At 44.0% G+C, this 26033-nt stretch overlaps 1 protein-coding gene across 5 annotated transcripts in view; it reads left to right on the top strand.

The window, feature by feature from the left end:
* The window catches only part of SLC39A11 (solute carrier family 39 member 11), a 498181-nt gene extending 475134 nt beyond the window's left edge, over positions 1–23047 (top strand). For all 5 annotated transcript variants that reach the window (XM_061615668.1, XM_061615670.1, XM_061615666.1 and 2 more), the window contains 3 exons: positions 15419–15517; positions 18731–18889; positions 22695–23047. In XM_061615668.1, coding sequence (XP_061471652.1) covers positions 15419–15517; positions 18731–18889; positions 22695–22773 — 337 coding nt within the window. In that variant the 3' untranslated portion in view covers positions 22774–23047. The remainder of the gene's footprint in view (positions 1–15418; positions 15518–18730; positions 18890–22694) is intronic.
* Positions 23048–26033: the final 2986 nt, after the last annotated feature.

The raw sequence follows: 26033 nt of genomic DNA, 5'->3' as shown, positions 1-26033 counted from the left end.
ATTGTCTTTCCACCCCCTGGCAATTGTACTGTGTGTGCTGCAAGGTACCATATTGTCCCCAATGCTGTTTAACATCTACTGTATATGACCCTTGGAAGCGGTCATCAGGAGATTTGGGGCAAGGTGTCAGCAATATGCTGATGATACACAGCTCTGTTTCTCTATAACATCTGAGTTGAGAGAGACCATGCGAGCCCTGGGCCAGTGCCTAGACTCGGTGGTGGGCTGGATGAGGGCCAATAAACTGACTCTGAATCCTAGCAATATGGAGCCACCGTGAGTAGGTGCTTCCCGAGTCCAGATAATTGATCAACTGCCTGCTTTGGATGGGGTCGTACTGCAAGTTCGTAGTCTGGGGATGTTCCTGGATCCATCTTTGTTGCTAGAGGCCCAGGTGATCTCAGTGGCTAGGAGTGCCTTTTACCAGCTTCAAATGGTAAGGCAGCTGCAGCTGTTTCTGGACCAGGATAGCCAAACAACTGTTGTCCATGCACTGGTAATCTCCAGGCTGGATTACTGTAATGGGCTGTATGTGGGGCTGTCCTTCAAGTTGGTTCAAAAAGCTGCAGCTGGTGCAAAATGCGGCAGCATGACTGCTCACTGGGGCAGGATATTGCCAATATGTTACCCCACTGCTGAAATAATGGCACTGTTCCATCACCAGTATTGAGGTAAGGCTCAGTTGCCAGTCCAGACAACTTCTGTTTGTGGAAGGGGGTGGGAGTGCTATCTTGTCCTCCACCTCAGGCAGCAAAATGTCTTGGGCCAACTTTGCTCACAACCCTTTAAGTGGATTGTTGTTGCTGCTGTCTTGCAGATAGTGCTTGAGGCTGAGAGGATTATCAAAAGTTACTCAGCAATATTCCATGGTTGAGGTAGAAAGTCACTGAGCCAGAAGAAGCAGACCTTGAACCTGTGTTCCAAGCCTAATGTCTTTACCCATGAAGCCAGTCTTCTGAAAGAAATACTTACTTGTTATTTATTTATTTAGGCTATTTCTATACCACTTAGAGAGGGAGGAAAACACACACACACCAGTCAGCTGCACCTCCTTTCACACCCCACCCTCCACATACTTACACATGTGTGGAATTCAGTGAATTTCCAATTTTGCAAATCAAATTCTTGAACAAGAAATTTCAAAGCCAGATTTGAATCCACAATTCAAAATGTGGATTTGTGACTTGGACATTTCTCATCCCATTTGAATGTAGCACTTCAACTGCAAACTTAAATGCTTTAGAATGATTGGCATCTCTTGGTTGTTTTAATTTTGTCAGGTTTCAAATGTGTAAACTCATAATGTCTTAACTGTTGAACGCGAATTTCTGTTGCATGTTATGTGTCAAATGCTATAAGATTTTTTAAATATATATATATAGATTTTTTGCAGGGGCACCTGCAGGAGCAGAGCAGCTGAAAAACATCTTGCTCATTACTGCTCGTCTTCCTTTGCAGTGCACAGCCATAGGGGGAATGTTGGTTATGTTTTATGATGCACACCCTCAGTTCAAAGTGGGCAATGCAATTATGCCAATGTATAGATCAGTAATAAACAAGGGAAACAAATCACTCCTGGAGGGAGCTGGAGAGGTTCCCCACAAATTCTTTTCAAATGTTTGCTCTTGGTCACTTTTAGAAGCAGCATGTTTGACTTAATGGATCCTTGGTGCATGACCAGAACGGTAGTGGATGGCATGGTGGGGCAGCGGCATTCACCTTACCTCCCAACAGCTGAGTCACTGTTGATTACTAGGAAGGAGACAGGTGAGGTAGTGGGGGAGGGTAGCACGGTGCAAATGCATCAGGGGGAATGCCAGACTGGCTCTGATAGTACATTTGCACAGTGCTGACACCCCCAACCTCCTCACTCCTGCTCTTCCGAGTAAGCAGCAATGACTCAGCTGTTGGGAGGCCAAGCAAGCACTCCCAGTCACCACTGCATCAGCCACTGGACCTGGATGCCCATGTTTTGAAGATGTGCATAAGTTCATGAAAGGAAGATTTGTGTCTTGTTGAAGCCAGTTCCACATATTTTATTTAGGATACCATTTGAATCTCTAAACTTACTTATTTATTACATTTATATACCACCTTTTTCTCCAAGGAGCTCAAGGGGATACACATTGTTCTCCCTTCCCCATTTTATCCTCACAACAACTCTGTGAGGTAGGTTAGGCTGAGAGGCAGTGACTGGCCCAAGGTCACCCAGTGAGTTTCAGGGCTGAGTGGGGATTTGAACCCTGGTCTCCCAGGCCACAGCCCAGCACTCTAACCATTATACCACACTGGCTTTATGAAAGGCACCACCTATATTTTTGTGATCTGTTCACAGGGAAAAAAGATTTTTTAAACCCCTATGTACAGACTAACAGTGTGCGTCTGTGTCTGTTTATAGGTAGATATAGATATTCAAGATTTGCTGCTGTTAGATGGCTTGTACGACTTCCATGCATAAAATGATCAACAATACAGTTCCACTAGTGTCAGTAAAATAATATGGCCAGTGATAATATAAAGCACCAAGTATTGTGGTACCTTTCTTCCTATAGCAACATATTTGTTATTATAACATTTCCTAAAAGGATTAGGTAATTAGATCTGACCACAATCTTGCTGTTTCTACCACAATTACTTGCACAAAGGCTGGACAGAATAAAATTCCAACCTGCAGCAGGAAACCACAGTTACCTTCTTGGTGTTAAGAACAATTATCTGTTCATGCTGAAACTGTGTAAAACCATGTCATTTTACTTCCCCGTGTAAAGCAAAACAAATAAACTTCCTAAAGGTTTTGACAGTAATCAGGGTCCCTCCCTTCCCAAACTTAAAGGGATAGTGTTGATGTAAAATATGTGATTCCATTGAACTAATCTCTTCCAATTACCCTGGATCCAGGCAAAACTGTTTCTTAATGTATATTTGCTTACTAAGAGAAGCCAGACTGTGAATATTCTGTTCTGTTTTGTGATGCTTCATTTCTCCAGAAAAAGTTTGATAGAAGACCATGTCAAGGTTTTATATAAGTTTGGGTGTAATTTGAGTATGACTTGATTTGTGTGTGACCTGTGGTTGGCTAACCTATGTTAGCCAACCTTAGAGTAGAGATTCATCTTGATGGTATTAAAGACCAATAAATCCCAAAAGAGTATCTCAAGGTTTCCAGAATGCTTCAATCAATCAATCAATCAATCAATCAATCAATATAAACAGGTGGCAGAGGAGGCTGGTGCCCATTGGGACTGGTAGGGTGGAAGGCCCGGAGGCCAAAAGTACATGGAGCCAGAGCCCATGACAGACAGAGACAGAGCCAATCACAGGCAGAACCAACTAATTCTGGGTTTGCTCCATCCTTCTCCTTTCTCAGTTTTTCAAAGGCAAGACTGACACCAAGCCTGGTTGTAAATAAGGAAGTAGATAGGCAGATGGGGGATGGCTGAGGGCAGACTGAGCTTGCTGAGGCAGTGCCCAGCTTGCCATAATGAACTAGCCTCCATTTTGTGACATTCTGCTGATGGAAGGCATCTGTCAATGGAATGGAGAGAGAGGCAATTTTTGGCAATTCCCTCTCCCCTGGCAGCCCCCCATCATCATCTAGTCTGGAGGGTTCCAAACCCTCTGAAGCGGATAGGGGGAAAGAGAGGTTCCAGGGAGGAAGGGATAGCCAAAAATGGCCTTCCTCCCTGTTCCTACTCCGAGGCAGTACGGGCTAAGAAGAAATCTTTCTTCTCGGCCTCCATTGCGTCTGCTGGGAGCCATCCAGCGGAACTGTTTCGAGTGGTTAGGGGGCTTTTAAGTTCCAGCCCCCGTGAGGGTAATTCTGACCACTCAGCAGACCGCTGTCAAGAATTTGCACGGCACTTTGCAGACGAAGTCGCTCAGATTCGCTCTGACTTGGATGCTAAAATTGATACAGTCTCTGAGGATGTAACTTTGGTGCCTGTTTGTCCAATTAAAATGGATTCTTTTCAACTTGTCCTGCCCGAGGATGTGGACAAGATCCTTGGAGCGGCACGTGCCACCACTTGTGTACTGGACCCTTGCCCTTCCTGGCTCATTAGAAGTACCAGAGGGGGACTGGTCAATTGGGTCAGGGGAGTAGTTAATGCCTCTCTACAACAAGGCAGAATTCCATCATGCTTAAAGGAGGCAGTTATAAGACCACTGCTGAAAAAGCCCTCCCTGGATCCCTCTTTACTAGGCAACTACCGGCCAGTCTCCAATATTCCATTTTTAAGCAAGATAATAGAGCGTGTGGTGGTCGCCCAACTCCAGAGATTCCTGGATGATACGGATTATCTCGATCCATTTCAATCTGGTTTCAGGCCTGGCTATGGGACAGAGACGGCTTTGGTCGCCTTGGTGGATGACTTTCGCAGAGAACTGGACAGGGGGAGTGTGTATCTGTTGGTTCTACTGGACCTCTCAGCAGCTTTCGATACCATCGATCATGGTATCCTTCTGGGCCGCCTTGCTGAGATGGGACTTGGGGGCACTGTGTTACAGTGGCTCCAGTCCTTCCTGGAGGACCGAACCCAGAAGGTGGTACTGGGGGACTCCTGCTCAACCCCCTGGCCATTGACCTATGGGGTCCCTCAGGGTTCAGTTTTGTGCCCCATGTTATTTAACATCTACATGAAACCGCTGGGAGAGGTTGTCTGGGGTTTTGGGGTTCGGTGCCATCAGTATGCTGATGACACTCAACTCTATTTCTCTTTTCCACCTGAAGCCAAGGAAGCCGTACAGGTCCTAAATCAGTGTCTGGCATCAGTGATGGACTGGATGAGGGCAAACAAGTTGAGATTAAATCCTGATAAAACAGAGGTACTCCTGGTCAGTCGGAGGGCAGATCAGGGAATAGGGATTCAACCGGTGCTGGATGGGGTTGCACTCCCCCTGAAGTCTCAGGTTCGCAGTTTGGGTGTACTCTTGGACTCAGCTTTGAATTTGGAGGCCCAGATTACTGCTGTATCCAGGAGCGCCTTTGCCCAATTAAAACTGGTGCGCCAGCTGCGCCCGTTCCTGGAGCTGCCTGATCTGACTAGGGTGATGCATGCCTTGGTTACATCCCGCTTAGACTACTGTATCACGCTCTACGTGGGGCTGCCTTTGAAGACTGTTTGGAAACTTAAATTGGTACAAAGAGCTGCAGCCAGAGTGCTAACCGGGGCTGGTTACAGGGACCATACAACTCCCCTGTTACAACAGCTCCACTGGCTGCCAATTTGTTTCTGGTCACAATTCAAAGTGCTGGTTTTGACCTACAAAGCCCTATACGGCTCAGGTCCAGGCTATTTGACAGATCATATCTCCCTACATGAACCTGTCCGGGATTTGAGATCTTCAGGTGAGGCCCTCTTGTGCTCCCCACACCTTCGCAAGTACATGAGATAGGGCCTTTTCGATGGCCGCCCCTAGGCTATGGAACTCCCTTCCGAGTGAGGTGCAATTAGCTCCCTCCTTGCCGTCTTTCCGGCGACAAGTAAAAGACTGTTTTATTTCAACGGGCATTTGGGATAGAGAACGACCAAGATTAAATGTCATAGGATTGGTGTCTACAGTATATAATTTTATTATTTTAAATTGTCTGCTGTTTTTAACATGTGTTTTATGGTTTTAATTTTTCTCATAGTTTAATTCTTTTTTAATTGTATACTTTTGTATGTTTTAATAGTGTTGTTTTTAGTTGTAAGCCGCTCTGGGTCCTATTGGAAAAAGGGCGGGGTAGAAATAAAGTTTATTATTATTATTATTATTATTCCTCTGACATATGCCTCCTGTCAGTAGAAGGACATCAGTTGGATGCCACTCAAGAGGAGAAATGTATGTATATTCCAATCATAGAGAGCTAGTGTGGTCTAATGGTTTGAGTGTTGGACTACGACCTGGAAGACCAGGATTCGAATCCCCCCTTCAGCCATGAAGTTCGCTGGGTGGCCTTGGGGCAATCATTGCCTCTCAGCCTAACCTACCTCACAGGGTTGCTGTGAGGATTAAATGAGGAAGGAGAGAACCATGTACACCGTCTTGAGCTCTTTGGAGAAAAAGGTGGGATATAAGGTGTGTGTGTATCTCACACACATATTGTTAAGCACAAAACTCTAGTTGTAAGTTTATCAAAATCATTAAGATTTTAATCCTGTACACACTTACCTGGCTAGGAGTAAGTCCCACTGAACTCAATAAGAATTACATCTGAGCAGACATGCCCAAGATTGCACTATTAAGACACTCCCAAAACATCAAGAATGATCATGTAATTGTACGCATTTATTTCCCATGGCTTCAAAAGCAAGCCATGGAATATAAGAAGGAGAGGCATAGTCCAGGTTCCAACTTTAAACAAAATGTGTTAAGATTTTTAATGGGTTATCTGGTTCTAGATTTTCCTGTTTCTCCAATCTGCACCTGATGACCACCCACCTTCTCCCTACAAATAAAGCAAAAGAAAAACTCACCTAATTGCTTTTAAGGCAAGCAAGTAGAGCAAGGTCAGAATAGGTTTTGGCTTGGGGAGGGGGAAGGCGCAGTGGCAATCTTGTGGTTTCTTTTTGCACAGACCCCTCCATTCACACTTCCCTCTCCCACCCATTAATTTACTGTGGTAATAGCTGCTTTGTGCTAAGGAGAGGCGAAAAGGGGGGTGGGGAAGCTTGTAGACAGCAGCTCTACTGTTTTCTAGAAGAGAGATGTCCCCCCCCCCTCCCATGTCTCCCTCCTTCTTCTCCTTTATTGTAATAGTCTGTCCTGGGTAAGAAAATTCACAGCCAGGCCTCCTCATTTCTCAAGTTTAAACAACTTGGAGAGATTTTTCCCTCCAACGCTGGTCTTATTTTGCTAAGAGGAAACAAGTGTTTAATGTATCAGAAAAGGATCTTTCTTGCAGCTGCTGAAGTTTCTCAAGAGGGAAGAATGAAGCCAGTCTTTGTGAGGAGATTTGAGCCTCCTTTGAAGAGGAGAGGACAGATGGGACAGAATGAGGCCCTGCTTCTCAGCTCCATCTTTCCAAGGGGAAACCCCTCCGTGTAGGTGCATGCTTTGTAGTTACCACTGGCTAGCAGGGAAAAGTTTTCCCAGCCTCACTCGGTTTCAGAGGCTCAGTAGCTGTGCTGTGAATGTCCTTGGTTGAGCTAGGGCCTATACAAAGGCCCCCTTAGTGAAACATGTTCCCACCTTGCCTTATATACAGGATAACACAGGTAGTGTTTTTTCATTTCATTTTATGAGCTGTACCTCTACTAGTTATCTTGATTTTATCTTGTCAGTCACTTTGAGACATTTTATTGTATGAAGCGACTGATAAATAATTATAATTTAAGAAGAAGAACTTGATAAATATGTTGAAAATATGGCCAATGTCAGCATGGGCCACATGCAGTGACACATGCTTTGGGCTTCTTTCGTTCCACCAGCTTTTCCATGGCTCTTTCCCAAGAGAGGTTAAGTGTGCGGGCTGTATGGACACCATACATTTAAAGCACATTTCACCCACCCACCCATTAATTTTGTAGTTTGTTAAGGGTGTTGGGAATTGTAGCTCTGTGAGAAGTCAACTTCAGTTCCCAGGATTTTGGGGGTATTTGCTTTAAATGTATGGTGTCTACACTGTGTGTGTGTTAGGATGCAAAGTTCTAAACTGATTCCTCTTCCCAGTCATTCTGTTGTCGGTACATATGTAAGCTGTGTGCCCTTTACCTTTACCTTGTCTTGGTTGACATTATTGTAAGCAGCAGTGCAGTCAGGTAATTTTAGACCGGGGTTGCTAACACAGTGCCCTTCAGATGTTGTTGGCCTACAGCTCATATAATTCCTGACCATTGACTGTGCTGGCTGGGATTGATGGAAGTTGGAGTCCAACAACATCTGGCTTGCTGCTGTTTTAGACTCTGGACTTAATGGTTCTATTTGGGAAGGGTAGTCTTTAGGATGTGGTAAGCCGGACCTGCAGCATCTGGAGGCCCTCCTGTTCATTCTGCTGAGTGGAGTCCTGGACATCTGCCCCAAAGTCCTGCCTCACTGATAGTGGAGCGCAGCCATTAATTGCCACTGATGTCTTCTTAGTATAAATTCATGTTTTAAGATACCTGTCTTCTGTGTCTTATTACTGCTGCCAATGACCTTTAGTGACAATATCAATGTTTAAGGTGACAGAGTTGATCACAGTTATTTCTCCCTGGTTTTGACTTCCCTAGAGATCCTCTCTCAGGGCCATTAAAAAATGCTACAAGTTCCTTATGGCTCTAACTTCACTAACATTCCTTTGATCTTTCTTCCTCGAAAGCCAGAAAAGAGGAGAAAATTGTAGACGTTACCTTTTGTGATGCTCACCTTAGCTCCAGTTTTTAGAAGGGTACTGGGAAGGCCATGATTTGGCTAAAATTGTGGGTGTCAAGGGGTGAGGCTTATGGATTTCAAGAAGGGTCGTTCTATCCTTTTCCCCATAATTCAAGCACCACCAAACAAAGTCACGTCCCTTTCTCCATTATTGAGCTCTGCTGATGTCCTGCTGAACACACAGAGCTCTTGTGTGGGTTGAATTTCCTATTCACTTTAATGGCAGGGGTAGTTTTTCTTCCAGTGTGCAAGTGAATAGGAAAAGACATACACATGCAGGAGCTCTACACGTATATGGAGCTCCTACACACACGTAAAGAGGCATTACCTCAGACAATAGGAAGATGGAGGTTGTTTTTCTTTTAACTTCTGGGAGCCCCACTTTGCTGAACTTTTCGACTCAACTGTATCACTGATTCAAACTGCATATATTTTGAGAGTTATAACTGCCAAGATTGTGCTATATTTTGGGCCATTGGACTGGGATTGAAGATTAAATGTTAGATTTCATACTACAAGTGCATGGGTGACAGAGTAGGGTTACTATAGGGCATGGCAGAGCCTTTTTGGCAGAGCTTTAGAGAAAGCAGAAAGGCTTGTACCACTTTTGTCCGGATTGTGCCCTCTGGTGTTGTTAATCCTTTATGTTTGTTAGCGGTGAATTCCGTCATCAAACAGGGAAATGCAATAAGGGAAGCTTCTGTTTCCTTTTAATTCCATTTTAGGAGAATCTTGCTTAAGATAATGAATCCCTCATTTTCAAGTTTCTGCAGATGTAGATTCAACAGGCAGATAGTCTAACCTACACCAGGGTGCCCTGAGTTTTGTAACCAACACCTCTACAGCACCCATGCCAAGAATTTTATGTAACATTCAGTCTGTGCCTCCCGTGCCATGTATGTTGGGATGGACTGAAACTCAAATACTCATTTGCAAACTGCAGCTCAGCCCCAGTTCATTCATCCCTCCATTCATAAGAACAATCAAGCTGATTCATTGAACTGTTTTTGTATCCTTTTAGTATTTAGCCATTTTTAATCCCATAACCATTTATGGGGAACTACCTATGAGGAAGTAAGAGATCTACCTTTTGACTGGGTGGAGCAAAAACCCTTCCTTGTATTTTCAAATACAGAAACGTTCTTTCTATGGACTGTTGCTAGGAACCGCATAACATTGTTATTGTAAGAAAGCATTTATCTCCAAACATAGCGTTAACCTTTGTATTACTCAGATGACTAGGCAGTAGGAATGGAAGGATCTGTCAGTTTCTTATTTCTCTAATCTTAAATTCAGTTCTCTACATTTCTGCATCAATTTGCAATTTTTTTAAAAAAAATTCCTCATGAAAATTATTCAGCAATTTAGTGTGAATTTCTCTGGATAAATACATGCAGTTTTGTATGCAGTTTTGACTAATGTACACATTTTTGCAAGCAATTTATCCTAATATAATGCATTGTATGTTATTTTCACCATTATATTCATTTTGTGCACACTTTCCCCTAATATACACATTTTTGTAAACATTGCTTGGCTGGACAGCTGCATTGCAAAATTTGAATAAAAGTGAATTTCAAAGGATGGCTGTCTTTCGGTTTTCATATTGTTTCAGAAACTGTGAATTTGGTACATTTGGCTTTAAATGTGAGCTGAATCGAATTTCCCCCCCATCTCTAATAGGCAGACCATCTCAACTCCCCAGACTCCTGTCCTCTAGCTGTAATTTTTCCTGTTCACCTGTGGCTAACCAATGACCATTGGTGGCCTCTTAGTACATTCACACATATGTACTGTATTATAAGGAAACATGGCAGCCAGGACTGGAACACCATTGAATACTGGAAGCAGCACGAAAATTACAGCACATGCTAACGGGGCAGGAAGATGCTGATATAGATTCTATAGCAGTCTTTGCCAGATGTTTTGGACTGCAGCTCCCATCTGCCCCAGCCAGCCTGGCCATCTGGAAGGCACCAAGTTGGCAAAAGTTGCTTTGCAGTATATAAACTGCTCTTAAATTCTCTGCTCATTTATCATCCCAATAACTCTGCCAGTTACAGTAAACTGAAAGATCGTGGCTTGCCCAAGCCCACCCAATGAGGTTTGTGATTGAACAGAGATATCAGTCTGGATTTCTCACATTAAAATTCAATATATTGCACATACATAACCACATTTCCCTGTTTCTGCCTCCATGGATAAAAATGCAAGACAGTGCCTCTGTGACCTTTGTGTCTATTTTAAGGACGATAAAACCTAGGTGGTTTGACACTCCTGTCATGGTCCGCTGCCGGTTCAGTCCCAGGACTCAATTCCCAAACACAGGGCAATTGATCCTGGCGAGGTACAAACCCGTACCTCCCTTACCAGGACTGTGTAAACCAGCACCAGCCCTGCAAGGTAGGTAGACTGCCACCACCCCTTAATCCTGGTCACCCACTCTGAGCCAAGGGGAAACCCAAAGTGCCAGAAATAGACTTGCCAAGGATTCCAAAGACAAGAGCCAAGAATGCACTTTGTCTTGTAGCCTTAGACAAAATATCCAAATATACGGTAGTCAGTGGCTAATTGGCCAAGGTGTTGGAGTCAGAGCCAAATCTCCCCTGCAATGAACACACACTGATAAATAAGAAGTAGCTTTATTAAATAAAATATAAGTGCACAAATATAACAGCAAAATCATTCCTTAAAACCCACAACCCTGAGGGCCAGGTAAAATTGAAAGAGTTACAGTTACAGACAAAAATAACAAAACTGTCTAGCCTAATCTATACTTACAATAGAGGTAAACAGCAAATCACCCCATGGTTCCACATTTCCCCAGAGATGCATAGCCTGGATAGCAGACAGAAGATGGAACCCCACCTAGGAGGCATCACAACCATAAGAGAACATTGAGGAACAAAGGCTAAAGTCTGAATCCTATTCTTATGGAGAAATGCCCAGCAACAGCCAGGAATTAATTAGCCTATCAGGGAGCTTTCTGATTATGAAATCTTCTGGAGCTTTCGTACCCAACAGTCATGCACTCACCAACCTTCCCAGGCCGCTTGGCCTTGACGTACCAGTCTCCACTGATAAGCAGGTGTTCTTTCCTGTACCTTAATTAACTAGTTTCAGCTGTGAGAACTGCAAACTCATGGCCTTCACAGAGGCCTCATTTCAGGCAAGATGTTTCCCCCACAATTCCTTGCCTCAGAACCATTTTAGAAACGAGGCGTTCCTGACAACTCCCAAACAAGATTGTGTTCCCTCTTAAGCTCTCAATAGCTGAACACACGTTCAACAGATGAAGTGTTGCACCTTCACATTTGAGAGTTGTTTAAAAGGAGGAACCTACCTTTTTTTTTTTTTTAGCATTGATCAGCATTAATAAAAGCTAAACAGCATATTAAAGGTGCTAAGCAACTGATTGGCTAAAACCAAACCAAGCAATTGGTTTTCTTACCCATTTGGAAAGCTAGACAGTAAATTGGTCTTTTTTTATATGTCTGAATAACCTGCATACTTGGCCTCCTAAATCCCATCATAAAGTAAATGCTTTATCTTCTTTTTACAAAGACAACTATAATATGCTCCATTTTCAAGCAACTTCCAGCCCAGCCTTCAATTGTGAAATAGCCAATGCTTGCTGTGCAGTCCATGTTTTCCAGTTACAGTTTTTAAGCCCCCTCTTCTGAGCATAGATATACTGAAAAGTGACCGAAGTACTCTTATTTAGAAACAATGCATCCTTTCATAATGCCCAGAAATGCAAACCTTTCTTAGACTAAAAAAATGGCTGTTCACCATCAGGTTTGCACACTCCAAACACCTGGAGCTTGAACAATGGCATTGTGGAAATAATGCCTTCATGGCAAGCCCAAAATGCTGATGGGAGTGTATTGTTATTATTATTTATTACATTTATATCCCGTCCTTCCAGTAGGAGCCCAGGGTGGCAAACAAAAACACTATAAAACACCATAAAAACAGACATTAAAATATATTAAAACAAAACATCTTTAAAAACACCTACTTTTTTTAAAAAAAGCTTTAAAAAACATCTTAAAAAGCAATTCCACTATAGACACAGACTGGGATAAAAAAAAAATTGGAAATTGACTGCCTTCAAGTCGATCCCAACTTATGGCGACCCTATGAATAGGGTTTTCATGGTAAGTGGTATTCAGAGGGGGTTTACCATTGCCTCTCTCTGGGGCTAGTCCTCCTCAGCTGGCTAGGACCTGCTCAGCTGGCCACAGATGCACAAGCCAGCCCCTTCCTTGTCCGCAACTGCCAGCTGGGGGGCAACTGGGCTCCTTGGGACTATGTAGCTTGCCCACGGCTGCACAGGTGGCAGGGCACGTAACCCCTGAGCCACTCACTGTGCGGGTGATCTTTAGCTGGCCCTTGACACCCAGGAGACACGAGCAGGGATTTGAACTCACAGACTCTGGACTCCCAACCAGGCTCTCCTCCCCACTGTGCTATACCAGCTGTTACTGGGGAAAAGTCTCTGCTTAAACGCTTGTTGGAAGACGAACGTCTTCAGTAGGCACTGAAAAGACAACACAGATGGCACCTGTCTAATATTAAAGGAGAGGGAATTCCAAAGGGTAGGTGCCACTACACTAAAGGTCCGCTTCCTATGTTGTGTGGAATGGAGCTCCTGATAAGATGGTGTCTGCAGGAGGCCCTCACCTGCAGAATATAGTGATCCACTGGGTATATAAGGGATAAGACGGTCTTTCAGGTATCCTGGTCCCGAGCTATATAGGGCTTTGTATACCAAAACTAGAACCTTGAACTTAGCCCAGTGTAGCCAGTGCAATTCTTTCAGCAGCAGGGTGGCATGTTGGTGATACCCTGCCCCAGTGAGCTGTTTCGCTACTGCATTTTGCACCAGCTGCAGCTTCCAGAGTGTAGGGAGCTGGATCTTGGCTTCCAGGCCCCAAGTTGTCATTGCTTGAACTGCAGTGTGTCCTCAACCTAGGGACATGAGGGATGTCAGGCAGGGCACGTCACCATTCAGCTTTGTTAAGAGAAGGGAAACTATGGGGGAAACAGCCAGACCAGCAAGTGAGGAAGCCTCTTTACAGCAGTAGGCTAGATCGGATGTTATATCTGACCCATGTAAAAGTCTCCGTCAGGCTTGGTCACTAGTCTGAACAACAGCAGGACTCTGCCCCTACATATCTCCTGAGGCCACCTGCTTTCTCCACCAGCATAACAGTCTGATAAAAGTTTGGAAGGGTATAGCTCAGTGGTAGAGCACCTGCTTTGCAATCAAAAGGTCACAGGTTCAGTCCACATCATCCCTGTCTGAAAACATGGAGAGCCATTGCTAATCAGCAGAGACAGTGCTGATCTAAATGAGACCAGTCATTTAACTTGGGAAACAGCAACTCCTGTATTCCTAAGTATAGCTTGTATTTTCTCCCATGACACTGTAAAGCTACAACGTCATATGTTTAACAAGATGGCAAAAACGAAAAGTGAGATGTCTTGTCCAAAGCAGATACTAGTAGACTAGCTACAAGGATTGATCCCTGTGTTATCTGGTGGCATCTCTGAAGAGCTCACAGAGGCCCCTCATAGCAGCTTCTCCCACTAATTATAGCATGCACAGGATGGCTTCTGTGGTACTAGATGTGACTGGTCCTTTTCCATTCCTTCAGATGTTAGTAATGTCTTCTGCACCTGGATGTGGCACTGGGACAGTTTCAGATGCTGGGAGCCTGCTTTAGGAATGAAAGGCCTCCACACACCTTGGAGCTGTGGGTTGTATTCAGCGTAGTGCTAAGGAGTGTTTAATGGACATGGGCTTAGGTAACAAGTGGGTTGTGTATTTCTACAGCTGGGGAAACTGCTGTTATATGTATTCTGTTTGATATGCTGTGGCACAATCTGAAATCTGAATTACACTAACAACACTTCATTTGAATGTCTGCTACCTCCTCCATCGTAAGACTCATAACAAATGCAAACACAGATGGTGGCAGCACCAGCCATTTTTTCCTTCCCCCCCCCCCGCCCCGCTTCATTTACCTTCTGGCCTGATTAACAGCTCTGGAGAACTCAAAAACTTCCACGTTATTTTTTGACATTTGGGTTGGCCTAATAAAGCTGTTGCCCTAATATGGATTTTGAATTTTGTTTCTTATGGGGCCAACATAGCTACCTGTATTTTTGAAGGACTCATAGTGGTGTCTCATAGTCCCTGCTGCACCATTCAAGACCTGGGGCTGCATGGCTATGTGTGTACCCAAGCCTCTGCACATGTGAAATGAGGAGTCTATTGGAGAGTACAGAAAAGTGCATGATACAGTTCCTAGTACACACATAATTTCAGAATGCACTTCTGGAGGAGGGAGAGTTGGTTGTTCGAAAAACATCAGCGTCTCAGCATCTTCTTTGATGTGGAAAATTTGCCATCAGAACAAGAAGTTCTAGCTTAGCATTCTCCCTGGTTTGTAAGCTTCCCACATGAAAAGAGATTTAGACTTTCAAACTGGGGCATCTCACTGGCAGTGCCAACACACAATCCTGTTTGGAATTCATGTATACAAATTGATTTATACAAGACATTTTTGTCTCCTATGCCTGCAACCCCCTTTTCAGCTCAGGATTTGTAGGACTTACCCATGCCTTTTAAATGCTGCTTCTGCTGCTGATGATGATAAGCAAGCTGCAATAATAATGTGAAAAACCCCATGCTTGTTTTGGAAAATTTGCTGCCTCTGATGTGTGTTTCAGTTCTTTGGAATTCAGCATGGATAGCTATTTTAAACTTGCTATCTGCCTCCTTTTAACAAGTCTCTTTCTCCACCTACCTCTGTTCCGCCTTGCCTCCCAGGGGCATTGTTAAGTTGAGTAACTTTGAAGACAAAAACCATGAGTTGGATGCCAAGCATTAGTATGATTACATTAGGCCTCAAGGGCTGAAAATACTGACATTAAAGTGACATGTTTAAGAACAAGGAATTTTTTTGCCAGCAAGAGGACTGTCTCAGCCTAATGTCTTTGATTTCCTCCGCTCATGCACAATCATCATTACTGTTATACAATATCTATAATCTATTTCATTTTATTCACACAGGAATTTAGCAATCGGGATAGGAATTCAAAATTTTCCAGAAGGGCTCGCTGTCAGCCTTCCCTTGCGTGGGGCTGGATTTTCAACATGGAGAGCATTTTGGTAAGTAAGATTCAAAAGCTGTTTCCCAAGTTGTCTTTGTATTTCCTGATTCAACACTGGAACTGATAGTGTGTTCAGGTGTTCAAGATTCATGCTGTCTCCTGATACTGGAAGATGTGGGCCAACTCTGTGGTTGGTAAAGATCCTCCTATTTAATCCAACCACAGTTAGAAATGTAAATCTCTTTACTCCTTACCACATACTTGCTTGCTAGGGCCGAATCAACCCTTTTGACCACATGAGACACAAAGGTCAACTGCAGCTGGTGAGGAGTTGACTGCAAGCCATTCACTGAGGCTCCCGATCCTGAAAAGAGAACTGGGAGACTGGGAGAAATCACTTCTGTGGGGTGCTTAGTTTGCCCTTTCCAGCCAGAAAAGAGAGGAGTAGCAATGGCTGAGCAACAAATTAAGAGAGAATTTTCAGGCCTTCCCCCAGCATCTGTTACCTAGGAATGAAGGAAACAGTTGATATGGCTTCTACTTATTCAGTGGAAACACTGGACCACACTGGACTCATCTCTATTATGATTCACAGAGGTTTCTTTAGAGGAATGGCACCCAATCCTCTCACTGAACTTACATTTCTTGCTCCCTTTCTTGGGTGGGGAGGAGGTACATGTGAGGGTGTATGTATAGGTTTTCTCATTTTACCACCTTCATCCAGTCTGGGACTTCATCCTGCCTCACCAATGCCAGGTGTTAGCACTAGTCTTGCACATCAATGTATTGTATATGCTGTTGGGACGCTTCCCAAATGAAAGTCTGCCCCGTGACATTCAGTGATTTCAGGCCTCGCATACACTTTCAAATAATGCATGAAGGGTGAAGCCGAGCAATCTTGCTGTCCACATGTTTAACATACATCAGAAGAGGCTCTGTATACATTCTCTACATACAGCTCTTCTACACAAGGGCAAGGCAGCATCCTGGCAGTCTACATGCCTATATTGATAAGTATGTAGAGCGACTCACCCCTACCCCTCTCAGTCAGCAGCAGTGACCTGATGCATTCGGAAGCCGGGAGAGCAGCAGTGCCCCGCCCCGCCCCCTGCTACTGAGTTATGCCCCTCTCTGCTTTATCTGGTGTTCTCTGTTCCTAATGGAGTATATGTATTTGGTGATTAGGGCCTTTTCTCTCAAGAGAGACAAAGAAAGAACTTGTTTCATTCAGTTATTTGTTCATTCATTCAACATATTTACATAAACTCTTTCAAAATGGCTTACACCAAAACAGAAAGATACAATATTAAGAAACCCAGCCACTTAGAAAACAAGCAGCAGTAAAGGAGACTAACAATAGTAATTGTAATAACTCGTGGGGGGGGGAGAGAGAGAGAGAGAGAGAGACCCTACATTGTAGCATACTCAGTATCATGATGAATTCAGTCATTTACGCCTATTGCTGGGGGAGCTCATAACACTGCCCTATCCAGTTGCTGTCCTCTGTTGCAATGATTCTGTAATGAGCTTTAAGGCAAGGATAGCCAAATATTCCTTCCAGGTGCTGCTGAACTACAGCATTCCTGACCTTTGACCATGCTGGCTGGCACTGATGGGAGCTGGAGTCCAACAACATTTGGAGGACATCACATTTGGCTACCCCTGCCTTAAGGGAACAGCCAGCCTCTCTTACTAGTGACTGCTGCCTGCACCTGTGACACTCTTCCTCAGTTCATGTGCAACAATGGACTACACATGGACTGCAACAGATACTGTTGTGTCTGTCTGGAATGCAAGAATTACTTTGCTAGGATCTTGTGTTCTCATTATGTAACTCCAGCATATCTTGGGCAGCTATCAAATTTCGGCCCTGCAGATGGGCTGGCAATGTGGCATTAGTATGTGGGAAGCTACTTACCAAAGCCATTGGGCCCTTTTGATTCCCACATTCCATAGTGATTCACCATCCGGCAGAGGGGAGCACTCTACCTGTCAAGATCTGTAACAAAGAAATAAGCTTGGCATAAAAATCCATTCATCTGATTAAAGGCAGCCGCCGGCGAGATCACATGACTCCAGTGCTAAAAGAGTTGCACTGGCTACCAGTTGCTTGCTGGGCCCAATTCAAGGCGTTGGTTTTGACCTTTAAACCCCTATATGGTTTTGGCCCAGTCTATCTGAAGGAGCAACTCCAGCATCATCAGCTATGCTGCCCAACAAGATCAGCCTCAAAAGACCGTCTCTCTATCCCATCAGTCAAAACAGCCAGACTGGTGAGGACTAGAGAGAGGGCTTTTTCAATTGTGGCCTCCTCAGTGGGCCACCAAATGTTGTTGGACCACAATTCCCATCTTTCCTGATCATTGGCAATGCTGGCTGATCATTGGCAATGCTAGATGAAGAATGGGGAACCTATCGCCCCCAAATGTTGTTGGGAATCATAGTCCAGCACCATCTGGAGGGTCATAGGTTCCTCATCCCTACCCTAGACCAACTGCAGAACCGAAATGCACTGAATCCAATGGCTGGGTCAGGAAGACATAGATCATGTTTACAGCCATGTTCCTTGTGGCACATTCTTATCATAATGTGTGTGTGCTTCTTTTATATAATCCTGTTTTCAAAATTCCTTTTTCACTAAAATTCTCATTTTAGGAACCCAATAATCCCTAAGATGACAAAGAACCTTTTACTTTCTGGAAGGTTGGAATGGCAAATAGTCCCTGGGTAATAATAATAAATAATAATAATTTAATTTGTGGGTCGCCTATCTGGCCAATGGCCACTCTAGGCGACGTACAATTTAACAACAATACATTACATCATAATAAAATACATCATAAAATACAATATAACAATAAAACAATAAAACAGTTCCAGTACAGAGTAGTAGGCTATTGGTCGTAAACAAAACAATATCATTGCATGGAGGAGAGGGAGAGAGAGAGCTAATTCATCTGCCTGCTTATAGCCAGATGTTCCCTTGTTGTCTGTAGCCTTTTGTCACCTTTCAGATTAAAAGAGGGGAATGTCTTCAACTGTGTTTGCTCATGAATGACTCTGGAGGAGCTTCTGTTTGTTTTGCAAGGGGTGATAAACGTCCCTATTGTCCTGACCCCAGAGGGGGAGTTGGCAAGGAGAACTGGGAAAGCTGATTTGTGTTGACTTTGCAAGCTCTGGCAGCTTGAGGGGGGGAAATGGGGGAAACAAACCACTGAGCAGAACAGAATCTTGTATTCTCTGATGATACCTTGTTTCGGTTGTTTCACAGGTATGGGCAATTAAGTGGCATGGTGGAGCCATTTGCTGGCATCTTTGGGGCCTTTGCCATGGTGTTAGCAGAGCCTCTTCTGCCCTATGCCTTGTCTTTTGCTGCTGGGGCAATGGTGTATGTGGTGATGGATGATATCATCCCAGAAGCACAGATCAGGTGAGGAACTCCTTATTCAGCTGCTTCCAATGTGTTTCCTTCATGCTGTTTAATACCAAAGTTTCTCAGGTACGGTCAAGCGAGAAGCCTGTCCAAACCTAATCGAGGGGAGAGTAATCTCAAAGCATGGTTTCTGAAATTGATTTTCTTTTCAATTTAATATTTCTGTAGAGAAGAAGAGATTTGAAAAGCCCTTTCAGTCAACAACAGCAAAACTTTAATTAAGCTCCTCTTTTGTCTTCAGTCAGCTTTTGAGGAGACGAGTTTGGATCTTAAGGCAGCAGACCAGTCTCTCTTTCAGTGCGTGTCTGTCCCAGTTAGTTATATTGTAGTGTGGGAGACTGATTTTTAAGAGCAAAAGGAGCACATGGGTGTTACACCTCCTACCCTACCCACAGTTTACATCCCTATAATTTGCCTCCTTCCTCTCCCCCAAAAAGTCCTTTTGTATCAGCTGGGCTCTCTTCTAGACAAGCTCATGGTGGTGTTGTGGCAGGTGTTGGATGATGACCCAAATTCAAAGAACAGCTACGAAAGCTCACTTGATCGCTTTGGAACTCTTGCATTCGCTCAGCCTAGCCTACCTCACAGGATTGTTGTGCAATACCAGGTGGGGAGGGGTAGCATTTACAGCAGCCTGAACTTCTTTGAGAAAATGCAAGATAAAAATGCAATCAAAAATTAGTATTGAAGCCCAATGACAGGGGCGGGGGGCGGACCTTAGGCAAAATACTGCAGCAGATAAGTTATGGATAACAGAGAGGGTTTTCATGTGAAACTATACGGACTGGCATTTTATAATTTTCCATTGAGTCGCCTAGAATAGCAGCCTCCATAAATAAATATCCTGATTAGGCTCCATATCATGATGCCTTGCAGTCACAAACCCAAACCAGCACCCCATCTGGCATCCATCTCCATACCACTTTCCACCATTTAGAGGGAATTGTTGCTGTGAGTCACTGCTGTCTCCTGCATCCTCTGCCTCTGTGAGTTCCTCCCTTCATTGGTCAAAAGTCCTCTAGCTATCAATCATGATCACCTCAACCAAACAGCACAAAACAAAGTGTCGTGCCCACTTACCTGGTCCCCTTCTTCCAACCAACTCCAGAGCAGACCAATGGCAGAGCTGACCCTAGGAGTAAGTTTTACTATGCTAGTGTGCCCAGTATAGGATGAAGCTGATCAATATTCTGGTTTAGGGTTTTATTTTTCTTTTAATTGCATATACCTACTGCTTCTCCCACTTTCCTCTTTTTATGTTCCTCTTAACTTAATGTCTGGGTTGGTCTGGTTTCTGAGCATGCTCAAGGGCTGTTAGTTCCCTCCTTCTTGCTTTGACCATTTGGGCAGCACTACTGGTTCAAAGTGCCTGGTAGATCAGGAGGGAATGAAATTGCCCGGCAGGAGTCTTGGAATTCAGCTGGCAATTCCTCTCCTCCTGAGTAGACCACCATAAGGCAGTGGGAATCCCACATCCTTTGCCCTAGGTGGTAAAATAAGCAGGTGGTGGCAAGAAGAGAGAAGCAACACAGTCAGCGTGCTTATTGGTGGTGGGTTACTCTCTACTGGATTGAGGCTGGAATGGTCTGTTGCTGTTCATCCCACACCCTTTACCAGTGCACCTGTTTCGCTCTTAAAATGGTGCCCAGCTGGCCCTTGAACAGATAGACTTAAGTGTTCAGTCTCACTTCGTAGCTTTTATCAATGTTAGTTGCTTGTCTTGGAGGTAATGGCATGACTTGATTCTAGGTATTGCGATTAGGTACCAGGAGCAGGTTCATAGCTTGGGGGTTCTCCTAGAACTGTCTCTGACACTTGAGGCTCAGGTAGTCTCGGTGGCACGAAGTGCCTTCTACCGACTTCAGTTGGTGGCCCAGCTATGCCCCTATCTGGACAGGGATAACCTGGCTTCAGTTGTCCATGCTCTGGTAACCTCCAAGTTAGATTACTGCAATGCACTCTACATGGGGCTGCCTTTGAAGATGGTTTGGAAGCTGCAGCTTGTGCAAAATGCAGCAGCCAGATTGGTAATAGGGACCAGACGGTTCGAACATATAAAACCGATTCTGGCCCGCTTGCATTGGCTGCCTGTATGTTTCTGAGCTCGATTCAAAGTGCTGGTTTTAACCTATAAAGCCTTACATGGCTTAGGACCACAATACCTGATGGAACGCCTCTCCCGACATGAACCCACCCATACACTACGCTCAACATCCAAGCCCTCTTTCGGGTGCCTACTGCAAGGGAAGCTGGGAGTCTGTCAACAAGGGAGAGGGCCTTCTCAGTGGTGGCCCCCAAATTATGGAATGATCTCCCTGATGAGGTGTGCCTGGTGCCACACTGTTATCTTTTTGGCACCAGGTCAAGACTTTCCTCTTCTCCCAGGCATTTTAGCATGTGTTTTTAAATCGCTTTTTAAAAAAATGTGTTTTTAAATTTGTATATTTGTTTTTAATGTTTTTAATTGTAAACTGCCCAGAGAGCTTCGGCTATGGGGCGGTATACAAATGCAATAAATAAATAAATAAATAATATTGCAGCAATTCCAGCAACACATTTTACCTAGCAGTAGTTGACACTGTCATGCCAGAACTCCCAGACTGCAGCCTGTTGAAAAAAAATCTTATGTTTCAAGCTGGAATAAAACCAAAGCATTCACACAGGAAATCCTAATTCAGCCTATTCCAACCTTATGGTCCCCAGATGCTGCGGGACTATAATTCCCATCATTTCTGTCCATTGGCAATGCTGGCTGAGGCTGATGGGAGTTGTAATCCAGCAATATTTGGAAACCCAAAGGTGAGGAAAGGCTGTCCTAATTCATTACTGTAGTGGTAGCCACAAGGTTAATAAAATGCATAAATGTTGTAGATAAGCGTTTGTAAAAAGTAATTCCACCAATGCGAGAAAACCAATATGATTGTGCATCCTTATGCAGCCGGAGTGTCATACATCATCAGGGACTGAATGCAGTGCATTTAACAATATCATTGGGAACTAAGGCTGAAATCTAAACCCTCACCCCTTGCTAATGTCACAGGCCGTGCAGGGAGCAATGAACAGGATGATCAGTTCTGATTCCTGCACCGGCTCCAGATCAGGCCTGATGCCATCACCTGGTGGCAGAGAGAAACTAGCTCAGCATCCAGCAGAGACTGGCTCAGGATCCAGCAGAGACTGGGAACAGCTCAGCCCAGTCCATCCCTGCCGTTGGAATATCCCATTTCAGAGATTTCCACTGGCAGGGACAGCAGGCCTTTTGCCTGCATGTCCAATGGGTAGAAGGCCAGCAAGAAACTAGTTCAGTTGGCAGAGCTCATTAGAGGGACACCTCCACTCAATCCACCCTGGGCTCCTACTGGGAGAAAGGGCGGGATATAAATCTAATTAATGAATTATCCAAACCCTTCACAGCCTGGCATAAAGGACAGGAAGTTTGATTGCTGTGCCTATGTCCTTAATTTACTTCCTGTGAACAGCTTAGTTGAGTCTTTTTTTTTTACTGGAGGAAAAGATGATGAAGCCTTTAAAACAGGTTTAGGAAACCTGTTGTCCTCCAGACACTGCTGGACTACAACTGCCATCATCCCTGACCATTGGCCAATGCTGGCTGAGGCTGATGGTCTGAAGGGCCACTTGTTCTCCAACCCTGCTTTAGAAGAAAATTGAGGGCAAGATGATTGTCCCAAGGGGGAAGAAAAAACACTGTCATGTCAAATAAGCAAACCAAAAAAAGCACATACCTTATGGACCTCAGACCTTAACTTCTCTTTCTTCTCCTTTGTCTTCTTCTTCTTTGCAGTGGCAATGGGAAGCTGGCTTCCTGGACTTCCATCTTAGGATTTGTGGTCATGATGTCCCTAGATGTTGGACTTGGATAACATGAGACACCAGTTTTCCCCATCTTTAACCTTTAGAATATGTCAGTCTGGACAAAAATGCACAGCAGAAGCTGGAATGGGAATGTTGTGTTTTGCGTAATCATACTGATCAGGGTTGATTTTTATTTGCCTTTAATTATATGGAAAACTTTGCCATAATGTTATATGGATGGTTTTAGAAAACGCAGGAAGGTCCTTCCTCTGTTTTTTCACTTGCCACACATTTATTTCTTTTTTATCAGGGATGTTGGTGTGAAATATATTGATGAAGCTGCAGGGTGTGTTTTATGCCTCCCATTTTTGAGGCAGATTTTCATATCCATTGAGGTCAGGTCTAACCTGTGGTGATTATCTTTGTTGTGTGTCCACAAATCTAGTTGTGTGGGACAATATCAAAGAGCTAAAATGGCTTACAGGCTCCTACTGGCACACAGATGGAGTGACCTAGGACACAGGTGTATACAGTCCATTGGTCGGGCTGTGGAAATATTCAGCTTCACAACTTGTTGAAATGGATAATTTCTTTTAATCAATAACTTCATGGGATCTTAGGGCCTGTGTTTAGAGGCGGCAGGGGCAAGAGTTTTCCTATCTGCATACCATATTGGAGGTTTACTGTAGAGCAAGGGTGTGCCATTTTTCAGACAACAAGGTGTTTGTGGCAAATGTTAAGTGAAGACTGCACTTCTGCCAAATGTCTGGGCTTTTAAAATGCTTTCTCTGTAGATGCACTCATTTCCTAATATGTCTTATCTGTTCAAAACATCACCCTCCCATTTTAGGGTTATGGAGGATTACTGCTCCTTACCATTTTAAGGTTACTACTTCTGGAGGTTGAGCCTCTATGAATTGTTAATCTAAACTCTCAGCTCAGTTTATTTACTAATATGCCTTTTATACCATCTCAAACGAGAGTTCAGCAGTAGCTCCTTGAAGACAGATCTGAGCCTTACAAAAGCTTACGAGTTACCGCCTACTGTTAAGTGTTAACACAAGCAATCTATTGCAGTAGCAGCTCATTTCACCCCTCTCCTCTCATCTGCATTTTCTAAGATACATTCTTGCTTAAATTGCAGATGGACTTGTGTTAACATTCCTTGGGCAATTTCTTTTTCTCCTGATGAATACAAGGGTGGGGTAGAGTGATGGGGGTTAATTCTGAAGTCTGATTAATCTGACAAATCAATTACCAGCTCATATTAGTCTGTAAGATCAACTATAGGTGTCAGACCCCCTAAGTAAAAAGACACATCCACTGTGCTCTACAGTGGAAAGAGAACTGAATGAAAATACATTTTGGCAGGACCAGTACTCTGGTAGTGCATAATATACATTTGGCAGCTCAGGGCTTCTTGTTTTTTGTCTGTAACATTTATGCGTGTATCACTGGAACCTGCCTTCCCATATGTCACCAAAAGAGGCTTGTGGATAACTAATACCTATGACTGGCCATGCACCCGGCCCAGCAAGTCTTTTTTTTCTCAGCTCACAAAGCAGAGTGTCCTCCTGGCCCCTGAAGTCTAGGCTCTGGGGGGATGGAGCATAAGGAGTGTGTACATGCTGGAGGCTTCCCAAGGGTCATGCAGTGACCATCAGCCAATGAGTTCTCATGAACTAAATCAAATGAAAGTCATGGACTTGTTTCTTCAGTGTGGGGTTTTTGTTTGTACACAGGCCAGTACATAATGATGATTAGTAATTGATCTGATTCTAACTGTGGTGGGTCTGAATAAAAGAGATTTTTTAAAAAATGTGTTTGTCATTGAACAATTTCCTTCCTTTTAATTCTGCTATCTTCCTCCCCTTCTTTTTTTAAGTATTTTTATTTGCTTTTCATATTATAATAGATAAGTATTATACAGCCACGAGAGTGGGGATTTTTTACATTCCGCAATGTTAAATTGAAAATACCCCCCATGCCATTCTGATGCTTCCCATAAGATAATTTCAAAACAAAACCTTACATAACTTATAGTCCTGAACTCAGAAACGCTTGCTTAACAACCCTGTCAATTTTCATGGCGATACACAAAACAGTCAGAGAGAATAGACAGTTCAAAGTGTAAAAAGAGAGAGAGAAACCTCAGAGCCCTTTTGGACTTTTTTCTCTGAGAGTTATAATCTGTTGTCATTCATTAAAAATCAGCCATGTTCACAGAGTACCTGTAATCCTAATACTGACGTTGCCCCATACTCTGACCTTCATCTGCTGCAGTTTAAAAGTTTAAAAAATGCCTGGCTGATTTTTAATTAATTTAATAAATTTTGGCTGGGACCCAATGATAGCGCGGAGCATGCTCAGTAAGAACCAACTGTCAGAGTTCTAAAAGCCTCACAGCTGCTGGGCTTGGCTAACAGGGGGCCACACCCATACCAGACTTTTATTTCATGTGAGACAGTCATGGCTTCCCTCAAAGAATCCTGGGAAGTGTAGTTTGTGAAGGGTGCTGAGAGACTCCTATTCCCCTGAGAGAATGGTTTAACAGTCAGCCACTCTGATTGAAGGTCTGTGAGGGGAACAGGGCGTCTCCTAGCAACTCTCAGCACCCTTCACTAACTACACTTCCCAGGATTCTTTGAGAGAAGCCATGACTGTCCAAAGTGAAATAAAGGCCTGGTGTGGATGTGGCCAGGGAAAGCTTTGGTTTAAATTTGGGTGGGAGGCTACATGTGTCTGCTGAAGAATAAAAAGGTGGGGGAAAGGCTGAAAAAGAATGATTCTGTTTACAATGTTTTCCTTTTGGAAAGGAAAGGGGCTTCCCTTCTGCCCAGTGCCCACCCACCCAATCTCCTCCCCTCCCACTCCCTGCCCCTTCCCTGGGTCAGTGTTGGACTATGACCTGGGAGACCAGGATTCGAATCCCCACACAGCCATGAAGCTGACTGGGTGACCTTGGGCCAGTCACTGCCTCTTAGCCTCAGAGGAAGACAATGGTGAAATCACCTCTGAATACCATGAAAACCCTATTCAAAGGGTCGCAATAGGTGGGATTGACTTGAAGGCAGTCCATTTTCATTTTCAAACATGATTGCATAGAAATAGATCCCACTGAACTAAAAAAATATGCAAATGATCAAACCCACCCTCCCTTCTCCTTCCTCCTATCCCCTCCTCTTGCCCCTTCCCTCCCCCTTCCTTTGCCCCTCACTCCCCATCCCCTTCCAATCCCCTCTTTCTCCTTCCCCTTCCCCTTCCCCTTCCTCCTCCCCATGGTCAGTTTTACCTATCTTAAACATGATTGCATGGAAGTAAATACCAT

This window comes from Rhineura floridana, chromosome 3 (genome assembly GCF_030035675.1).
Source record: "Rhineura floridana isolate rRhiFlo1 chromosome 3, rRhiFlo1.hap2, whole genome shotgun sequence".
Taxonomy (NCBI): Eukaryota; Metazoa; Chordata; class Lepidosauria; order Squamata; family Rhineuridae; genus Rhineura; species Rhineura floridana.
The sequence above is the reverse complement of the archived record's forward strand: the minus strand, read 5'-3'. Positions and strand labels throughout refer to the sequence as shown.